The sequence below is a fragment of the Dermacentor albipictus genome, chromosome 1 (genome assembly GCF_038994185.2).
Source record: "Dermacentor albipictus isolate Rhodes 1998 colony chromosome 1, USDA_Dalb.pri_finalv2, whole genome shotgun sequence".
In the NCBI taxonomy this organism is placed as follows: domain Eukaryota; kingdom Metazoa; phylum Arthropoda; class Arachnida; order Ixodida; family Ixodidae; genus Dermacentor; species Dermacentor albipictus.
In genome coordinates this window covers 366,454,134-366,475,174 of record NC_091821.1, presented here as the reverse complement: position 1 = coordinate 366,475,174, position 21,041 = coordinate 366,454,134, and the positions used below count along the sequence as shown (strand labels likewise).

Below are 21,041 nucleotides of genomic sequence, written 5' to 3'. Positions count from 1 at the left end.
TGCTTGGGAGAAGATTCTTTCGCAAGGCTGGTTGAGCGGTTTAACGGCGCGATGCAGACAAAATTTCAGGTTATAGTGCTCGGACATGAACATTGTGCACGACGAAATAGGATCCTATCCGGCACGAGCAATGAACGCTACTGCGGCTTTTGCGAGCCCCCTGATCTCAGAATGAACGCGCTCACCTGATATTCGCAAAGCTCGTCTTAATCGATGTAATGACTTTGAACTCATCGTACAGCGTCATTCGCTCAGAGTTTAGTAAATGCCAGTTTAGCTTTGTGCCGCACAAGCACGTGCGCGCACACGCGCGTCTAGAAACCGAAACTAGCTGCTTGTTTCTTGGTTGCTGGCTGCAAGCATAACGTGACTCATGCGAGTTCTGCGGCTTTTTTGTTCGTTTGCGTGCCTTCAAGAATTGTGGCTTTTATTAATTAAATCTTAAAAGATGTTTAACAATGGGTATGTAATATTGAAATATAAGTTTGGTAAACGTAGTGTATGCAGCGACCTTAAACGGTTGTCGTAATACTTATGAGGGCAAGCGCGGAGGCGGGGAAAGGCTTGAAACCATCACAGCAGGCTGCGTTAGTGGTGGATGTTGTAGAGTGAGCATTGACGGCCGGTTGTGTTGGTGAGGTGTGTGTGAACGTCTGCAATGAGAATCTTGAAACTACGCCGTGTTTGACACTGTTCGCCTGAGTAACTGTGTAGGACTAATGTGACGTTACATTGCTACGCTCGAGCCGCCCGGAGTCCCTTTCCGTGTTTTATTCGGCAAGGGAGCCTCCGAGAAGGCTCCGAGGGGCGCTTGAGATCTTTTGTTCCTATCGGCTTTCTCGCTGCGGTCAACGCCATGGCGCACACCCAGCCGAGTGTAAACTGCAGTCTGGATGACATCGACCTCAACAGTCTAAAGGTATGCGAGTCCATCCGATCGGTCTTAGTTGGTCCTTCAGCTAATTTGCTCGTGATTGAGCGTATCGGAGATCCGCAAATGTCAAGTGGGCCCTCTACTTTCGCCAATTTCCGTACAGCAAATGTTGAATTTCCTGGCTTGTTACCAGCTCTCTCGAAACGCGCTCACGTGGATTAGATGGTCTAAACAAGTTTAATCGCTCTGTCTACACTTAAACGTACACTGTGAAAGTCAGCTGGTCAGCCGGAATGCCTCCTTGTGTGCTAGGCCTAACTGTTTGGACATTTCGCTAATGTGACTTCGTTCGATTATATAGGAGAGCTCGCATGGTAGCTCTGAGTACTGTGTTCTAGCGTGTTATCGTTGAGAAGGAAATGCACGCTCGTGAATGAGTTGTGACCTTTAGCACAGTATCTGCTTGGGCTAGAGTTCTTGCATTTGAGAAAGCGCCGCTCACGCCCAACCGGAGGCGAGAGCAACATTTCATGCTTTCTACCTTCACTTCCGGCATGGTTGCGTTTCTGCCGCTCTTTCTAGGCTTTCTAGGTTTCATTCTTTTTCTATGCGTAATCGCGTACAGCATCTGCAAAACGATGTATATCTGTTCCGCAGTGGACAACTATTTGCCCTGTTTTCGTATTATGCTAGCACGGGTACCGCCTTGTCAAACTTTGTGCTCGCCCTGTCGCCACTCTTGCTGCTTCCGTCACAACAGCTACTGGGCCGATGCCCTGTCCGCACGGCATGACTTATCGACTTATCGGATGCTGATTCTCTGAGGAAGAGCACGCCTTCTCTGCATTCTTGTGCGCGGACCAAGTATCTCCGTCAATGAGTTGCTTGTCTTGCTTTTACTTTGATTTGGGCTACATTTGGGCGCAGTTAGTCTCTGGGCGTGTCGTAGCGCTGTTAACGTATCCGATAATGCTACCTCAGTGCGCAGTTTTGAAATCGATGCGACAAGATAGTGTAACTAGAACGAACAATTATTTTCGTTCACTTTAGCGAAGGCGCTAGGTCTGACAAGAAATGTCCGAATAACGGCGGGTTCATTGCTCTCAGATCAGGTTTCCATGTATTTTAAAAATGTATTTTATTTGTACAACGTGTGCTGCATATTGCGACTGTTTGGCTGCTGGTAGATTGCTTCAGTTCCTGTGCGTCCAGGCGTACTCGCATGCCGCCTCTGTAAATGGCATTGGGAGCTTTCGGTGGCATGGTTTTCGGTATTCTGGGAAGGGTGAAGTAAGGAGTATCAGAAACGAAATGTATTTGTTTGGTCTAACTGCATGGCGTCGATAGGCAGTGTTCATATTCGTTTATTTCTTGCCTGCGTGCATATATATATATACACACACACACACACACACACACACACACACACACACACACACACACACACACAATCTGCGAGAATGACAACAGCACATGCTTAGATTCTCCAAGCAATCTCGTCGCTGTTTCGTAGTATGCCATCATGCGCAAATGTATCACTTGCTACTGTGTAACCATGGTGGCTTGTTGCCTAGAATCTAGCCAAGTGAGGCGATATATGATCCCGAATGAGTCAACATTCTGTTGCAGGCCGTTTGGAAGGATGCCAGAAACTGAATACAAATCGCATTGCGTTCTCGTTGCAGCGTCCCGTGAACAGGCGTTTAGATAAGATCCTGCTTAAGTGAAAACCGAAAGTCGTCGTAGTAGGTACTCTGATCTCGTCACAAAAGAAGAAAATCTCCTAAGGGCAGTGTGGCACAGAAAATATAAGCGGGTAACAGAAGTTGACATTGAACATTGTGATGTGTTATCTCGCATGGAATTATTATGTAACATTGACAAAGCAGATTAAAATAATTTGTGGTTGCAGTAACATCATATAATAAAGTTTTTTTATTATGGGGTTTTACGTGCCAAAACCACTTTCTGATTATGAGGCACGCCGTAGTGGAGGACTCCGAAAATTTCGACCACCTGGGGTTCTTTAACGTGCATCTAAATCTAAGTACACGGGTGTTTTCGCATTTTGCCCCCATCGAAATGCGGCCGCCGTGGCGGGATTCGATCCCATGACCTCGTGCTCAGCAGGCCAACATCATAGCCACTAAGCAACAACAGCGGGTCAATAAAGGGTTTCCGCTAGTCAAGGCTGCACCATGTGGAAGTGGCCATTTCAGCTTCACTCATCTCTTTGCAATGCATACATGTTTAATGTGAAAACACTTAGGCCACTTACTGTAGGAACTGGCCACAATGTGATTTATTGCATAGTTGATGGTGTGTATGTGGCCCCTCCCTCTTGCTTCTCCAGGTGCTAATTATTTTGTTTCAAATTCAGCAATAATATCTTTCATCTTGCTGAAGTTATAAAACAGTGAGTTGACTGTATGCCTTAGTGTTGAAAAATTATATCACTTGCAAGAACCAAAAGGGAATAGTTTGTCCTCTCCACAATGAGATGATCAGAGATTTCCCTGATGTAAGCTTTCATCATCTTAAGCAACAAAAAGTGACATGCTGCATGCTATGTTACTGCCTAATAAAAGTGCCAATAACGTCACAGATAGTTGCCGCCCAGTCCACTTTTATAACACAGCATATTAGCCCATTTCACAGTACAAGTCTGATCATAAGGGGCTCAAGATGCATGAAATAAACTTAAACAATTGTTTTCATTACTGCTTGCTATTCTTGGGTGTTATCCTGATGTGGGCATTATCCTGATGTGGGCATTTGGATAAGCAGTGCTTGAGCGATTTGTATTTTGAGCATGGGTTCTTCTAGCTTGAGCCGCTATCATAGTAAAGCCTTCTAGAAATTGTGTCATTACAAGCAGGCTGTATAGAAAGAGAATGCGTTGTTCTGTAGTGGTGGCAACAGGAGCAGCTAATCAAGAGTGGCAGCACCAACTGGTAGAAGTAATATGGGGAAGGCGAGCTGTAATTTACATAGCAAACAATAGCTTTGCAGTATGGCCCAAATTTAGACTTGGCTTCTTGGTGAAAGCTTGCACCTTGCTATTCCTGCTCGTGGCGTTAGGGGTTATGGCAAGGAGGTTGTTTGTATGTGCAATCATTTGGGATAATCGCTCTCAACTTTCTCTATAAAGTCATCCTCCTCCATACAGTGCATGTGTTTTTGCGGTCATACATTGGCCGCAGATGCACAGCACGTGATCTTGGCTGCTGACAGGTGAGGTGTCGCCGCAACACATTTGTTGTGGAACCACTGGGGTGCCTCCCCTTTGTGTCTGTGCAATCCATGAGGGCATCATTACCCGAGTGCGCCCAAGTATTTTCATGCTTGGGCTCACTAAAAGGCTTTACGGAGAGGAGGGGCAAGAACAGGAGACATCTGATTGAGCAGCCGTTTTGAAGTTCTTGAATATGGCAGCGATGGAGTTTAGTCTTCAGAGGTTCTTGTAAATGGAATCCAAGTAAATATTGGTGCGAGAAACGGGTACACCAACTTTTTTTTTAGAACAACCAATGCAAGATAAGTTGGATGGTTGATGGAGCAACTCTGCACAAAAAATCTAAGCCTAGGTATATCTTTTGAATTGTCAACCCAATAGATAATTATCCGTTCAGGTTCTGCATGGTGCCTCCATAAATAAGAGAGGCATCATCCCAGCAACTTGTCCCTCTTTTGTGCTTTTGGTCACAGTATACTTGGGTGGGGGGGGGGGGGGACATTTTGTGTTACCAGTAAAATTGGGAACACAAATGTACAAAATTTACCTGATGAGAATGCCTTTTGTTCGCGACTTGCTGAGGATGCTGTGTGACCAGTTAACCTACATGGAAAACAAGGGCGTAGAATTGGAACTTAACGGGAACATTACGATTTGCTTCATTCTGGAACGAAACCAAAAAGGAAACAAACACAAGAACATGATGTTTCTCGGTTCAGGTTCGCCACCTTCTCTAGAACTTTTCATCCATACACTGCCTGCACTTGTGTCCCAACCACGCTAGCTCATTTGTCAATGAACACTAGTTTGCGGCCATATTAGATATGGCAGCACCGTTAGTGTGGTTTTCAAAGGCCATGTTGGGAGGCAGATGTGCTAGTAATGCCATAATGACGTTTGAAATTGATTACCCTTGAATAGTTCTTTGGCGGTGCATGACCTACATATAATCGCTGAAATGAAAAAGCACTTCCTAGTTTTGCAGTCACTTTTGATCACAATGGCATGTAAACTCAAGTAGGTGTAATAAAATGATGGGTTGCTCCTCAGGTGTTCTTCTCCAGTGTGATCTTTTTAAAATGCTTCAACTGAAGAATAGCACGAAAGGAATTTTTTTTTTTTGTTAGCTTGGAAGCCATACAGAGTTTTTGTATAAAATAAATGTATGCTGCAATTATTCTTAGCTTATGCTAACAAACATCTGTTTGAATCGGCGAAAACTTCAGTTCTACATTCTGTGGTAAACAAACTTGATTAGTCACAGGTCATCATTATCTGAACATCCGAGCCAATTATTGTTTCTGTACATTAGGCTGGTAACATACGATTTAACTCAAGACTGCTTGACTTTTCCTTCAACCTTTGAGACATCTCCCCCTCCTTCTTTTTTAGTAGTTTTACACAAGAGCTGACGTAACTGCTGCTAATTTTATTTCTTTAAACATTGCAAGTAAGTGATGCCCATGGTAAAAGCAGATGTATCTATGATGCTCTATTGGCATATCCTTTAAAACAGGCAGTGTCAAATAGTCACCCAGCCTGCTTGAATTGAGGTATGCTATACATGCTTCTGATTCTAACATTTTTGTATACATTTCAATAATCGTTCTTTCTCTTCCCTATTTTATTTCCACCAATGCTCTAAACGTCTCTTGCTTATCTCGACCTCTGACCGGTTGCTGCTTCCGCCCACTTTAAATCCAAGCACTTATGGAAGGCGTATGTTACTTACTGTTCTCACTGGGTAATCCCTTCACATTTCATTAAAACAAGCTGAGTGGTCTCCTGATGACAGATGGTGCAGTGGTGTCATCTGATGGCAGAAAATGATGCCACTGTGCCACAATTATAATCAAAGGTAGGCAGTGCAATGGGGGTCATACCATTTAATCTCGAGGTCGTGCCAATACAAAGGCTCAGCAAAGTGATAGGCAGAGGATATTGGGCATTCTGTTACATGACTGCAGTGGCTGTAAATGGGCAGGGTGTAAAGGCATGGCAGCAGCAACATTTGAGTGTCTATAATTCTGGTCATGTAAGGCTAATCCCAAACGTCTTGTTGGGATAGATTTGTGAGTAAATGCCCTATAATGCCATGCGCAAACCACTCCTTTCATAAAAGGTATTGTGGGGCCCTTTAAGCTTGCAGCAGACCAATGTAGCATGCATTTGCAGACATGGAAGTGTAGACATACATTTTAGTTTACTGTGACCAGTTCAAGACCGAGCTTGCTGTACTAATAAGGCACTCTCGAACTTATGATGGTGTTCTTGGCCATGTCAAAAGCTGCATGGCCTTTGCTGTCATCAGGTTTAGTTGAGTGTTTCTAACTCTTCCACTTTGCTCTTATTGCAGGATCCTGCTGGTATATTTGAACTAATTGAAGTAGTCGGAAATGGTACCTATGGACAAGTATACAAGGTTGGTGCATTGCCCACATGTTCAATAGTTTAAACATTCATTTTCCATGGTTTAGCACAGAAAAAAATTTAGCACGACGGTAGTTGTTACACAATTTTTTCCTGCCTTCGTTGCAGGGTCGGCACACCAAGACTGGTCAGCTTGCGGCCATTAAGATTATGGATGTTACTGAGGTGAGGATTTTTATGCAAGAAAAAGTAGTGCAGACAGGCAGTATGAGCTGTGCAAAGGTTGTTCATAGGGAGGACTTCGTGCTTAGCCAACAAAGAGCAATACTAGTGCGCTTATAATTTTACTGTGATGACGTGTAATTTCAAAGCATTATTGCCTGTTTTTAACCTGTGTCAGTATTTGCTTTGTTTCACATAGAAGTATGTGTAAATAGTTGAGACGTATGCACTACTTCCAGGAACAGATTGTAAGAAAGAGAGCACCACTATACTTCTGTTAAAACGCCAGCCATTTTTATGGAAGGCTTCTTTCCTTGTGAGGCTTGTTTGCTGACATGTAAACTTTATCTGGATGGGGGAAGGGAAGGAGAATCGATCATGCCATGCATAGTCGCCAAATTATTGATATGAGGAAGGAGAAACTTGGTTCATGTTCCCTTCATTATTACAGTAACAGCTATTCGAAATTTTGCATGCAAATTTTAGTGTATAATACTGCTGACATAACAGCTTATCAGTTTGTGTAGAAGCTAGCAGATGGCCATCTTTTGTGGCATTATGCTTTGTGGCAAGGATCGGATGAGGTATTTTGGAAGTCCCCCTTTTTGCATAGATAAAATATCAGAAGAAAACAAATGTTACAATGTAATATTTTCATGCCACAATGTATCTGTGTTCATGAACCACATGAACCAGATAACTTGTTCTTGAGTTCTTGAACCGCATGTAATAACCTAAGCTACAGAATGCTTGAAATTACTGAGAGTGCTGAACTTGTCAGGCAGAGCCTATATTCCTTAAAAGGGTACTGGTTTGGGCTAGGTGGTTACAATTCCTTTTTTCTCTACTTTCCCTTTTGCTTTCACAAGACCAAAGCACTTATGCCTTGTTGCGTTGTATTGCAGGATGAAGAGGAAGAAATTAAGCTAGAGATTAATGTCCTAAAGAAGGTAAGTGTATGGTCAAACTGTTACACTACCATCCGCAAGTTTAATTGATTACAAAAACGGCGCCGAATAAAACAACACACGAAGAAGGGAAACACGAGACAGCACGTAGGCGTAGGCATCCGCAAGTGTTCGTGTGCTGTTATTTAATATGGAATGGGTTGAGTGATGACCCCTTTTCCTCTCACTGGAAGGTAACGCCACACAGTTTTGCCTAAATAAAGTTTTGTCACTACCATGTTCTTGTGACATGCACTCGAAATTTGTGTTGTCGTACTGTAAGTAATGGGAGACAACTGCCAAGCATTATGTTAAGTGGTGGAAAGACAGCAGAATGTATTGAATGTAAAGTGTGACTGATGCTATACTAATTGGGATTGGGAGGGAGAAGTGGGATTTAGCAGGCCTTGTGATGCATAGAAGAGAAAACCAGCAATCTATTAATGTATCTATTAATAGTAATTAATTAAGTAACAGTAATATATTAATGTAAGGAAATGTATTTGACAAGATCGGATAGATTGGCGAGTGATTGAGAAGACGCGGGCACATATCTGGTACTGTTGGTGTGGGCAGTTGTGATTGAAAGTCTCTGGGAATGTCCTTTACAGTAGACAAGATGTGTTGGGGCCCACCGCAGTAGCGCATTGGCAATGGCATTGAGCTGCTGAGCTCAGGCTGACACTTTTGATCCCGGCCTGAGCAGCCACATTTTAATGGGGGCAATATGCAAAAAATGCATATGTGCTTAGATTTAGGGGCATGTTAAAGAAGCACAGGTGGTAAAAATTAATCTAGAGTCCTCTACTACAGCGTGCCTCATAATTGCATCGTGGGTTTTGCATGCAAAATCCCAGAATATTGTTTTGTTTTGTTAAATACCCTGGTGATGTTTTGTGAAGCTAATATTGGCTTTTTGTTCCCCATGCAGTATTCCCATCACCGTAATATTGCCACCTACTATGGGGCATTCATACAGAAGAGTCCACCAGGCAAAGATGATAAGCTCTGGGTGAGTATTTTGTTCCTGTTTGCTATTAGGAGAGATGGGGATTGTCGTTTAAGCCCTATGGCTGCTTTTGTCATTTTCAGTTGGTCATGGAGTACTGCGGTGCTGGTTCAGTCACAGATCTTGTCAAGTGTAAGTGCATGTGACTTTTTTAACATTTTTCATGACTAATTTTCTGTCCCACTGCAGTAATTATGAGCAGTTGTTTACCTTGCCAACTTTACTTTTCCTGCTTCCCTGGTTTCGTAACAAAAGAAGGCATTCCAGTGCTCTTTTCTCCACTAGTCCTTTTGTAGTAAATTTCAATTCCTGTGGTATCGGCTAGCTAGAGGATTGGTGCTGCAAGGCCTGTTAAAACGCTTAAAACAATGTTTACTTAGATCGAGGTGTTTTATAAAGGTGCCATTTTGCTTGAATAATTAATGCTGCCTAGGAATAAATTTGCATTTTGGGACATCCAGTTCATTTTGTTGAAATTGTGCAAGATGGTTATGTCCATATTAATTAAAGCAGACCAGTACAGATTTGGTTAAGGTATGGTTTGTTTTGAGTGCTTAGCATTTTAGTAAGAGATCCAGATTTGGAAGGAGGTAGACTGGTACGGTGCTATGCCTTTCAGCCACTGTACTGTGCAGTGTGCAGTAGCAACATGGCAAGTTGTAATCACAGTGCAACTACTAAACGTGTTATTGCCACTTTAAAGGCTGATTATTTGTGCGTCATGCCTACCAGTAGCACAGTGCGGAACACTGTCATATGTTTGTCAAAGTGTCTTATGCCGTACACTCCCTGGAGGGATACATATAGTCATCAACTCAGGCAAGTGGAAGAGGGTACAGTTTCAAGACTGAAGTAGTAACTGCTCTTCAGTAATGTACCTCTGCACTATCTAATTTTCTGATCAGTGCGTTCAGCTCCTGTTTGACACTGGAGTGAAAGAGCGCCTATCAAGCATCTGTTTACCACAGGAATAACTGAAAAGCAGTAACCCTTTTAAGGACAGATCAGAAATCACAAAAACTTTTTAAAATGTGTGTGTGTGTGTGTGTGTGTGTGTGTGTGTGTGTGTGTGTGTGTGTGTGTGTGTGTGTGTGTGTGTGTGTGTGTGTGTGTGTGTGTGTGTGTGTGTGTGTGTGTGTGTGCGCGCGCACGCTTCCGTGTGCTTACAAATTGCATGAATTTATGCGTGTGTTGGTATGCATACACATTATTTGTATCAGCCTGTAACAGGCAGTTCCTCTAATTTTCATTTCTGCCTCTCGCCCTTCTCCTTTTTTTTCAACGAAGAACTATGTACATAAGTACGTTTTGTACACTCGTGGTGGCTTTTATGAAAGAAGCAATTTAGAAGCATTTTCTTGTGTGAATGCATGGAAATGCAGTAGTAATGTGCACAAAGCTGTGCTGTGCTGCCATTTTGAAGTTGAATATAATAGCACAAGAACAAATAGAAGTACTAACTACATTCAAGGACCATCCCTTGAACAGGCTCTTACACCATTTGATGTTGTGAAGAGAAATACAGAGCAATCAGTGAACTTGAGCCGTCTTCAGCACAGTACTGACAGTGTATCGTAAATTTTTTGTTGGCAATTTCACCAAGTGAAAGCTAGACAAGCTCAGTTCATCTTGCATACGAAAGAGTGCATGGAGAACAGTGAACAGCTAAGTGCAGGTACAGTCGTTAAATTATGCAGTTGAGGAAGAGGCCAGAGCTGAAGCGCATTCATGTATGCATGGGTTAAAGGGGACACTAAATAGAAAATGATTTCTGCTGTATCAGTAAATTACCCTTTTTGCAATATAAATAACACCACTCTTACCGCAATAAGACTTGGTCAGCCAGAATGGTGCTATAACAAGATGGGTGGCGCCGCCTCCTTGAAGTTCCCAATCCAGCTCACTAGGACGTCATGGATTTTGACAGTGCTTTCTTGGGCCTAGTTAATTCTTTAACAATAAAGATAGACTTCATAGTGTTCTAAAGGAGCCGAATAATGAACATGGGGAGCTTCGGGAACTTTTGCTGAGCCAACGCGGCCTAAATACAAAAAAAAGTACTTTGAAATTCACAACTTCATAGTGACGCACCTGTGTTGGGAATTTGTCAGGAAACTGAAACTTTGCCTTTCATTTTCTCTTCTAATAATTGACCTATTATACTGAAATTAACAACAGTTTTCAAAGAACGCTTTATCTACGCAAACTAATTTATACCCCTGACACATGGGTAGAACTAAAGTTCTTTACAGTAAATCCCCTTTTGTTACTCTGAAGGACCTTTTGCAGAAAGGAGTTGCACCGATGACACACGATACCGCACTACTTCCTTAGGTGGTTCCTCACATGAACGCCGCAAGAAAAATAGCTTTGGCTGTTAAAGCAGCAAGAGAGAAAACATTTTTAAAAAGCTGCATACTTGGATTACATTTAGCTACTGTAGAACCCAAAAACATTTTTTTTTCCCCTTGTTGATGGCTAATAATGCGCATATTAGCTTATTTTATTCACGTTTTTGTACTCTTAGCAGTAATTTAAATTGGTCCAGCAACTATATACAGTCAGTGTTTTGCTATGCTACATTGTGCTAGAATAGCTGTGCATGCTGTTTATTATGGCCGTGTTTCTGTCGTCCCTTTTCACGTCTTTGTTGTCCCTTCCTTCGTGTGTTTAACCCATTTATTCAATGTGTTATTCGTACAATTGTGATCGCTTGACAGAACTGCGCATTTGCATCATGGCTCAGCGAAACACTAGTGATGAAGCAAGAGTTGAGGTCTCTTTGACGCTTGTCGATCTCGGATCTCTTGAAGATGAGATAAACACAGCCAAGGCAAAAGTGGAAAACATCAAACATCCACTCATCATGATCATGCTTCATGTTGACTGCTTCGGCAGTGTCCCCTCGAGCCGCCAACCGTGGAAGATGGGCCTACCGTTTTTAGATGCTAACACACCAATGCTAACACACCAAAGATGACGCAGGAAACGACACTGCTGGAATTCAACATGGCGGCACTAGCGACATTATGTGAGCGTTCGAGAGTATAGATTGAGTAAATCTTCACTGTTGGACTAATTGCATTACTGCTAAAAATTAAACATATTCACAAGGTAGGAAAATACTTACGGGGCACCTTAGTTGTGTGGCAGGTTTACTTCTGTTGATGAGCTGTGCACGCTGTGTGTGAGAGTAACTCCTTTACCTTCGAAAAGTAGATATGCAATCTCCTTTATTGTGTGTCACTGCGCTTGAATGCCTTTTCTGGTAGATGTCCCCTTACTTAAAGGACTTTGGAGTGCCCGTGTGTCAGGGGTATTAGTGCTTTGCTTTAGTGTCTCTTTAAACTGCTAAGAGTACCAGCCATGACTGCACTCGATGTGGTATTTACAGCAACCAAGGGCCAGTCACTGAAGGAAGAGTGGATTGCTTACATATGCAGAGAGATCCTCAGGGTAGGAGATAGTTTGCTGCTGTTATTTTAGTTATTTTCTTTGTTATTTTCGCATTGACAACTTACTCACTCTTGCTCGCTCCCCCACCCCCTTTGTCCTGTCCTATTTCATATTTAGGGTCTGAGCCATTTGCATGCCAACAAGATTATACACAGGGACATCAAGGGGCAGAATGTCTTGCTCACCGACAATGCTGAAGTAAAGCTTGGTGAGTAACATATTGCAGCAATGTCCAAGTTTCCTCAGCTGAAACTAAACCCAGTTTGATTTACGATGTCTCTTCAGTAAGACAACAAGCTTAATGCATTAAACTAATTGCTATTGGTTCTCAAAGGAGCAGAGGCTAAGTTAATGAAACCTATATTTGATTTGCCAGCCAATATAACAGGATTTGATGTGATTGTGGGTAAATTGCTGGCAAGTCATAAACTGCACATATATGAAGAAAGTTCTGTGAATCTGACTCGTATTCAACTGTACTGAAAAAAATTTTTCACAGTTCATCATAGGTATTTATCCCATTGAATGGGAAATGACAACTTTCATTTTATTTTAGTCCCATGTTATTTGAAAGTACTTGACAGACCAAGTACTACAGGGTGTGGACTGTGGGAGTCATTGTATTATTAAAATCAACATAAATTGAAAAAAAGAATAAAGCACACACACATGCACATTCTGGCAAGTGAAGAACAAAGTGGAGTACTATGTGACATTCAAATATGAGTAACATTTGAATTATTTTTACACTTCATAAACAAGGCAGAAAAGTTTTCCCTGAAGGCAAAAAGCAATTCCAAGCACTCGTATCACTGGTTATCTCATGAGGTGAGAGGGGCTAAGGTAAAATGCCTGTATGCTTCTGGAATTTTGTCTGTCCATTTATTCTGCAATGCTATTGGGAAGGGCATTTCACAAGCAAACTCGCATGTCAAATTGTTGAGCAATTAAGGGGAGATGCTCCTTGAAACAACTTTTTTTTTTATTACTTGTACTAGAGGTTTCAAAATTCAGCAAATTATAGTTTTCTATGCATATTTCAAATATGTAATTAATGTTTGTGTAGCTGTTATAGCTTTTAATGGGATGGGATGCACAAGGGCAAAATATAGTAGTCTTTCTGGGCACCTTTTTTTGTACTAAATTTTCGCAAAAAGCATCGCGCTGCAGCTTGTTTAGCTCTTCGTAGATTGTAAAGTGCCAATATCTAGCCAAACAGCATGTGCAATTACTGGAAATAGGGGAAAAAATTGGAACATTTCAATTTTTTTTCTCAATTCCATGAAACATAACTTTGTACTTTAGTAATTACTGCTGAGAGATATTGCAGTTTCAAGTAGATATCAGAACTGTACCTATCTTCAAGAGCATGTATGTCAAATTTCGTTAGTATAAGACAGTTATAAGTGTACAAAGTTACTTTCACGAGATTGTGAAAAATTTTTTTTAAGTGTCCTAACTTTTTTTTTTTTCATAGTTCCAGTAATTGTACACGCTGTTTGGAAAGATATCATCACTTTGCCGTCTACAAAGAGCTAAATAAGCTAAAGCACAAAGCTTTTTTGTGAAAACTTATTGCTCAATAAAGTACCCATAAAATCACAATTTTTCTATTGTGCAAGACATAACTAAAGAACTATAGCAGCTGCACAAAAACAAATGACTTATTTGAAATCTGCTTGAAAGTATATAAGTCAATGAATTTTCAAATCTCTAGTACAAACATTTAAAAAATTATTATTTTAAAGCACCTTAAAGCACTTGCGTTTCTTAGATACAAGGAAAGCCGAAGTGGCTATTTAGTTGTAACAAGCACCGTGCATCATAAGTGGTAATGGGTGTGGCTTGATACAGCATATTTGACACAAGAATGTAAGTGCTATGTTATCGCAAATGCTAAGTAGACGAAGTGAAAAATTGAGTTATTTGAACTATGCTTTAATGCTGGTTATAATTGTATGAAAAGCCAACTCAAGCTGTAGATGATTAACCAATGGGAAGTCTGATCTGCAGGCATTATATGAATTATTTTAGTATTTTGAAGAGGTTAATTTCACATAAGGAGTTTCTGAACCTGTCATATTCCTTCATGGTAAAACTGAAACACTTTTCTATCCTTCTTGTGCTTAAATTACGAACAATGTGCAAACTCTGGTTAGCTTGTGCACTAGTTTTTAAAAACCTGAGGCATACCTTGGTGCCTGTTTCTTGTATTAATTAGCGACATCCCTGCCTTGTTCTGAACAGTGGACTTTGGAGTAAGTGCTCAGTTGGACCGTACAATAGGACGACGTAACACATTTATTGGAACTCCTTATTGGTAAGTACTCGTAATAGCCATCCTGTTGTTCACATGCCTTCACGTACATTTTGATACAGATGCTTATTGTTAAATTGTTCTCAGCCACGGCTTTAGGCTCTGTTCAACTTGCAACAGCATGCATTGTGGACAGTGATGGTTGTCTAAGAATGACATTCTCTTAAAAAAAAATGGCAGGGATACCACAAAGGCAGAAATTTAACGTCGTCTTATACCAGAACAGCAATATGTACCTATAATATATAGCATCAACAGCCAAGGTTGGACCCTCAAACATTTCTGCATTCACCCTTAGCAAGTGGCTATGTGCCCTAGAGTTAGATAACTTTTAGCATTCAGCATTGAGCTGCGCTGTGTCATTCATTTTGGGGTTGCACGCTGTGTTGGCATGCAGCTGCTGATGTTTTTGTGTTGGCCTTTTCATAATGTGTTTCAGTGGAGGTGATTTTCAATTCAGTTTTTTTCAATATTCAATTTATGTGAACTATAGCTACAATATATACCGAACAAAGTGACCTCCTTGTACAAGGTAAAGATGCTTTCTGCGTGGCTTTCCTTTGATTAGGCTGCCATCTCATATGGGTGAAAAAGAGAAATAAATGGGATCACGAGCAACAACAAATCGCATAGTGTGATGAGCCAAGTGTAGACATCTGAGCTAGTTCATTGTGAATAGCATTATCAAACATTGTTCCCATGAACAAATAAACATGGACGAGCAGAGAAAGAACAAACAGTGTTCTTGTTGTTTTCCTCTGTTTTTTGTGTTTATTTGTGCGCTGGAACAATGTTTCATATTGTGGTGAGATTGCGAAATTCATGGGTGAAAGTCTGGGTGAAATATGACTGATAATTAGAGACCTCGAGGAAAGGCATTTGGCCTGCAGTGGACTAACCTTAGCCATTAATAAGTATGATAAGTGCTGTGTTCACTAGTGGCATACTAGAACAATGTGTGAACATACTAATCCCTTGAGATGTTGAACCTTGCCTTCATTGAATGTAGTGTGCACAGTTTGTGGCTGCTGTAGGCTTCTGTTGTGGAATGTGCTCACACATAAATTTTGAGTTTTCTTGGAGGGAAATGCGCAAAGATGCGATTCCAGAAAAAACAGTAAAGGTACACCGCTTATATTCTGCTGCCTGAAGCAGTTTTTATGCCATATTAATTTACACATGCTTGCATTTAAAAGAATGTGCTGAACCAGAGACTATGCCTAAGTTGATGTTGTTGTTTTTTTTATTACACTAGGATGGCCCCAGAAGTGATAGCTTGTGATGAGAACCCAGATGCTACATACGACAACAGGGTGAGTATACTCCAAGTACTTAATGGCTGTGTAGTCTAGTTACAGGAATGACAGTACTGCTTTGCTTTGTCACATTTTCACCATTATATTTGCATGTATAGGTTGCGTGTTCGTAGCTTCAATTGCAGCTAAGCTGAACAGAAACATTCCCTGACATCCTTGGTATTATGTGTACCCTTGCAGAGTGATCTGTGGTCCCTTGGAATCACTGCACTTGAAATGGCCGAGTCACAACCACGTGAGTTCCTTATATTTTAATTTCATGGGGCTTTATGATATGTAGTTACTAGCATATTGTGCCTTGGCTATGATGTGTGCATTTGTCTCAAAGCACAGAAACATTGATGATGTAGCTGCCATTGTAGCTTGTCTGTACTCAAGAAAATCCCAGGTTTGCAGGAGGTGGAAGCATGTAGATCTCTCCATGCCCCACAGACTCCTTGCTCTGCCATGAGAAGATTGGCGCACAACACCCAAATTTGCATTTGAGGTTAAAAGTGGTTCAGCATTTAACAAAACATAAAGGTGTTGAGCAACACCAATCTTTCCAAATCCTTTCCAAGCTTTACCAGGGGTCCAAAGGGAACTATGCCCTCATTGTACGGTGGATAATAAAAAATGGTGATGAGATAGAGCAAAATAATCTGTCACGTTGTACTAGCTCTGCTTGGTATTGTGGGGTTCTCACCCATGCTCTTGGGACAAAGGAACGACAACACAGTAGTGCAAACAATCACAAGGGCATTTATTGCGCCTTTCATAGATCGATGCCTGCTAGCCGAGTTGCTATCCACAAAACATGCCGATGGGCGTGCGACAAATCACGGAAGTTCGCTTCACCGCGTGCGAATAACGAGCGAATATGTTCGCCCCATGCTGGACACCAATGCCTGGTCGTTCGTGCGTACAGTCACGCGAACGGTGGGGCATTCGAACTATCGTGTTCGTCCATTCTGGGGTAGGCTTCGCGAGACGGTCTCGCAGAAGCATGAATCAGCACTTGCGCAGAACGTCCGCGCCGCTTGCCAACCCCGAGCCAAAGAGGAAGAGCCTTCTCCTTTTTGCACCCAAGTAACCCCGCCGTTAGGTGGCGCTAGCAGAGCAACACTCGCGCCATCTCTCGTACTATCCTGCAAGCATACCGACCTCAGAGTAAAGCCACGCGGCATAGCCGGATTACAGGAGACAGGAGCTATGCGAGAAAACAGCATATCGGAAAATGTGTGAGAGTCGCGCATCCCCACAGTATATGTTCAAATACCATACATCGTTGTGCCACCGACCAAAACTAGTTTTTCTAGCCATGCGAGGGTCCCGTTGCAGTCTTTGACTTTGGGACCCTCGTCTGTATATTCTCTTACCAATTCATTGTACTTAAAGAATAATGAACTGAACTGAACTGACTTGTTTCTCATTAGGGTTGGTCAAGCTTCTTTTAGAATGAAGTCTTTTCTCATCAAATCATACGCATTCCTACTGTGCCTTTTTCTTTTTCCAGCTCTGTGTGACATGCATCCAATGCGAGCGCTGTTTCTAATCCCTCGGAACCCACCGCCTCGGCTCAAATCACGCAAGTGGGCAAAAAAGTTTCACAGCTTCATTGAGACGGTACTGGTAAAGGACTACCAACAGAGACCATACACCGAGCAGCTGCTCAAGCACCCTTTCATCAAAGATCAGCCCACCGAGAGACAGGTCTGTACCCAACTCCTTGGAGTTCCTGTTTTTCAGAAGAAAGTTGTCATTTGTCAAGTTGTCAAATTTGTCATTTTTGTACATGTACACAGAAACAGGAAGATTTTGACTGGTTAATGTAAAAGTAGTGGCACCTTTGTTCTTGCAGAAAAGTTGGTGCATCGCCAACCAACCATGTTGTTAAATTGACCACTTCAACGACAATTTTCTGGCCTTGCTGTTTGCATTTGAGTTGTCCTATTCGCATTTAATTTGTCCACAATATGTGCACTTTTTACTGTAAATTGAAGAACGTAGATATTTTATGTCTGGTGTTACATGTTACACACAAGTCTCACCCGTCTCTTACCTGCTGCGGTGGCTTAGTGGTTAGTGTGCTTCTCTGCTAAGCACAAGGTAGCTAGATCAAATCCCAGCCACCACGGTCGCATTTCAATGAGGGCAAAACGCAAAAATGCTTGTGTCGCGTGCATTGGGCACACGCTAAAGATCCCCCTGGTGGTCAAAGTTTATCCAGAGCCCTGGTTTTGTCATGGAATACCTCAGAATTCTAATCAGTTCTCACCTGTGTTCTCTTGGAGCAGGTGCGCATACAACTCAAAGACCATATGGACCGGTGCCGTAAACACAAGCGCTCAGCCACAGGAGCAGGGGGTCCTAGGGAGGTGCCAGGAGGGCCTGACGATTACCGATACAGGTTAGTGGCTTGTTGAAGCCTTTGCTGTTTGCCACCATGGCCATGAGTGGCGCTGGTTAACACTCCCAGTGCTAGAGCTGGTACATGTACACAAATACAAAAGAAAATGGTTGGGAGCTACAACACCGGTAGCTCAATGGTAGAGCATGGCACACGTAACATGGAAGATGTGAGTTTGGCTGCCACCTATAAAAATTGTGTTTTCATCTGCTATTAATACAGTGAAGCCGTCTGTGGCTATGCTTTGGAAAAAATCGTGGTGGTGAACTGAAAATGCCTTGCAGCAAAGCCAACTTTCTCGCAAATGCTCTGTAGCTCTCAATCTAATGTAGGTATCTTGAGAAAAATGCTGAAATTAGCCCCTAAGATGACTTTATCATTCTGCTGAGTTTCATTTACCTGTCATAATTACTTCAGTCAAGTTGTAAACATTACAGAATTCCCGTATGCACATTACGGAATTCCTGTCTGCTGTCAATACATGGGCATCTACGGAGGGGGTATGGTTACAGAAAATGTCTGGAACTGTTGTTTTATCGAAACTGTCCTGAAACAAATTATGACAATTAGCCGCTAAGATGACTCTTAGCAGTTAATTACGCCAAGTTTCATTTACTTTGGGTAATTGCATAGTTCACAGTGAAGTTGAAAATATTGTGGAATTCCCGTCGGCTGTCATTACAGTCAAATCTCGTTACTACGAACCCCACATTAACGAATTTCTTCAATTTATGAATATTTTAAAAATCCCCACCAGATTGCCTATATATTCAATGTAAAAATATTTCAGAACTAGAATTTCAATATTGCACATATTTCAGAATAACATGCGTAATTTATTTTTTCCCTTTATAACTGAGGAACATCAGTAATACGAATTTGGTTAAAAGTAACAGCGCCACAACTCTCACATGAAACAGAAATCGCAAGTGCAGTAGCTACCCTCATCACCATGTTGAGTACCAACTGCTTTCCCGCAAACTTCACCACAAAGCTGTGGCGAAGGTCCATAGTCGCACTAATTCAACAGCCCAGTCTGGTAGCATCTGCATGCTTAGTAAAAACATCTGTGCAATTGACTGCCTGACCTATTGTAACAACCACAAGCCTGGGTTTCATCTTTCTGCAGTGGTAGTGAGGGTGAGGATGAGGACGGCACAGCAGGGGAGCCAGGCTCCGTGGAGCCAGCGCAACGTGACTTGACCCTGAAGCGCAACTTTCAGCAACTACAGGCCCGGGATGGTACCCTCACTGCTCCACAACAGCAGCAACAGCAACCAAGCAAGCCTCCCGAGCTCCCTGCAAGGCCACCACCGGTACCACCACAGAGAGTTATTGGTGAGTGGTGTTCATTGGGAGGAAGTTTCGCAGCGGTAACTGTTGCAGATTATTTCCTGGCTTGAAATGGTGATGTAATAGATGTCGTCATTAAATGTAACTGAAATCAGCTACACACAGCTTGGTGTGCAGATTACAGCGATGGGCATTATGGTTTCTTCCCTGGCTCAAAATTAAATACCTAATGTGCATTAGACATAACCGAAATTCGCTACCCAAGTTCATGCAATGATATCATAAGTTTGTTGAAAGCTCATGTTAAGGTCATCCTAAGTTTGCTTCAAAATACATAAGGATAGATTAGGGTTCTTTAAGATGCCAGAGCTATTTTTTTCTTACTGTATTGTGGATTCAAACAGGACTGCAGGGGTTCTTGCTTCATAACTAACCATTGTAAGCTTTTAAAGAAGGAATTTCAGTAGAAATCTACAAAGATGATCATCAGTGTGAGCAGTAACTTTTTTATGTGGCCATCTGAATTGTGAATATCTCCATGTCATCTGTAAATCACAAAACCATAAAGGCACATCAGCAGACACACAAAGTGGTAATTGCACTGCCAACCACAGTACCAAATGATACCCATGACATAGCAGGTACATTTTGTTATAATCACAGCACCCCATTGAAACACTGTAGCAACCGCCACTATCCATGGTATACTGGCTGCAACTTTGTCGCAATGGCTTTCCATCAAGCAGCTGCACCACAGGCACTGACTACGGGGGTGGTGCCCTGGGACCTGAGCTCCCTCCGGAGTTTTCTGGAAGGGGCAGAGCCTCTGCCTCACTGATGGTGAAGCCTACAACCATCTCCCCCAAAACACACACACGCACACACACATACACACCTAAAATGTCATCACCACAGTTTTGTCACCCGCATCATTTGAGGTTTCTTTTGACTTGCCTCGACGTTTTCAGCAAAAATTTTATTGTGGCTGATAGGTTACTGCATCATTGTTGGCATGGATGTGCACGGATTTTAATTCATATTTTTGCCTTATTCTGCAAATCCTGACATTAGGAGGACAAGCGCATTAGGACTAGTGGCTGCTACCTCATGCATATTTTCTCATTTCAACATTGTTTTAAATCACCACTGTAAACACCATGCATTTATACAATATACCATATTTACTCGATTCTAATATGCCCTCGATTGTAATGTGCACAACCCGTTTTCCGTGACCAAAATAAAGGGGGGAGGGGGGAATCTGCCCTCGATTGTAACACGCACCCATTTGCCACAACCCAAAGAAAGAAAAGTCCTTTACAGTACCATGCACCTCATTCTTTCATACACAAATAAAACTTTCTCTCATTTGGGAAAACAAAGATTTACTCCCAATATGCTGACAGTCGCATGCATTTCACCCGCCATTCATAGAAAGTGACTCCGCCAAGAGGTCACTGAAGTCTGCAGGTTTTTTTTTTTTTTTTTCAGGGTCAAAATGCGCAATGCAGTTTGAAGCACGATGAACATACAGCAACTCATTCATTCTCTAGGCATAGGCCATCCATACCTTTAGAAATAATTTTGAATTGGCTACCTCCTTCTATTTCAGA

General features: G+C 42.0%; 1 protein-coding gene across 6 annotated transcripts in view; it reads left to right on the top strand.

Annotated features, from left to right (window-relative positions):
* The first annotated feature begins 553 nt into the window (after positions 1–553).
* msn (serine/threonine-protein kinase msn) overlaps positions 554–21,041 on the top strand; it is a 104,355-nt gene continuing 83,867 nt past the window's right edge. For 2 of the 6 annotated variants that reach the window (XM_065438582.2, XM_065438577.2), the window contains exons 1-14: positions 555–919; positions 6,466–6,531; positions 6,648–6,704; positions 7,607–7,651; positions 8,580–8,660; positions 8,741–8,789; positions 12,052–12,113; positions 12,231–12,321; positions 14,361–14,433; positions 15,686–15,743; positions 15,927–15,981; positions 17,242–17,438; positions 18,023–18,135; positions 19,265–19,473. In XM_065438582.2, the coding sequence (XP_065294654.1) occupies positions 857–919; positions 6,466–6,531; positions 6,648–6,704; positions 7,607–7,651; positions 8,580–8,660; positions 8,741–8,789; positions 12,052–12,113; positions 12,231–12,321; positions 14,361–14,433; positions 15,686–15,743; positions 15,927–15,981; positions 17,242–17,438; positions 18,023–18,135; positions 19,265–19,473 (1,219 nt within the window). In that variant the 5' untranslated portion in view covers positions 555–856. Of the gene's footprint in view, positions 920–6,465; positions 6,532–6,647; positions 6,705–7,606; positions 7,652–8,579; positions 8,661–8,740; positions 8,790–12,051; positions 12,114–12,230; positions 12,322–14,360; positions 14,434–15,685; positions 15,744–15,926; positions 15,982–17,241; positions 17,439–18,022; positions 18,136–19,264; positions 19,474–21,041 lie in introns of all 6 variants that reach the window. The other 4 variants (XM_065438580.2, XM_065438578.2, XM_065438579.2 and 1 more) reach the window with 3 other exon arrangements.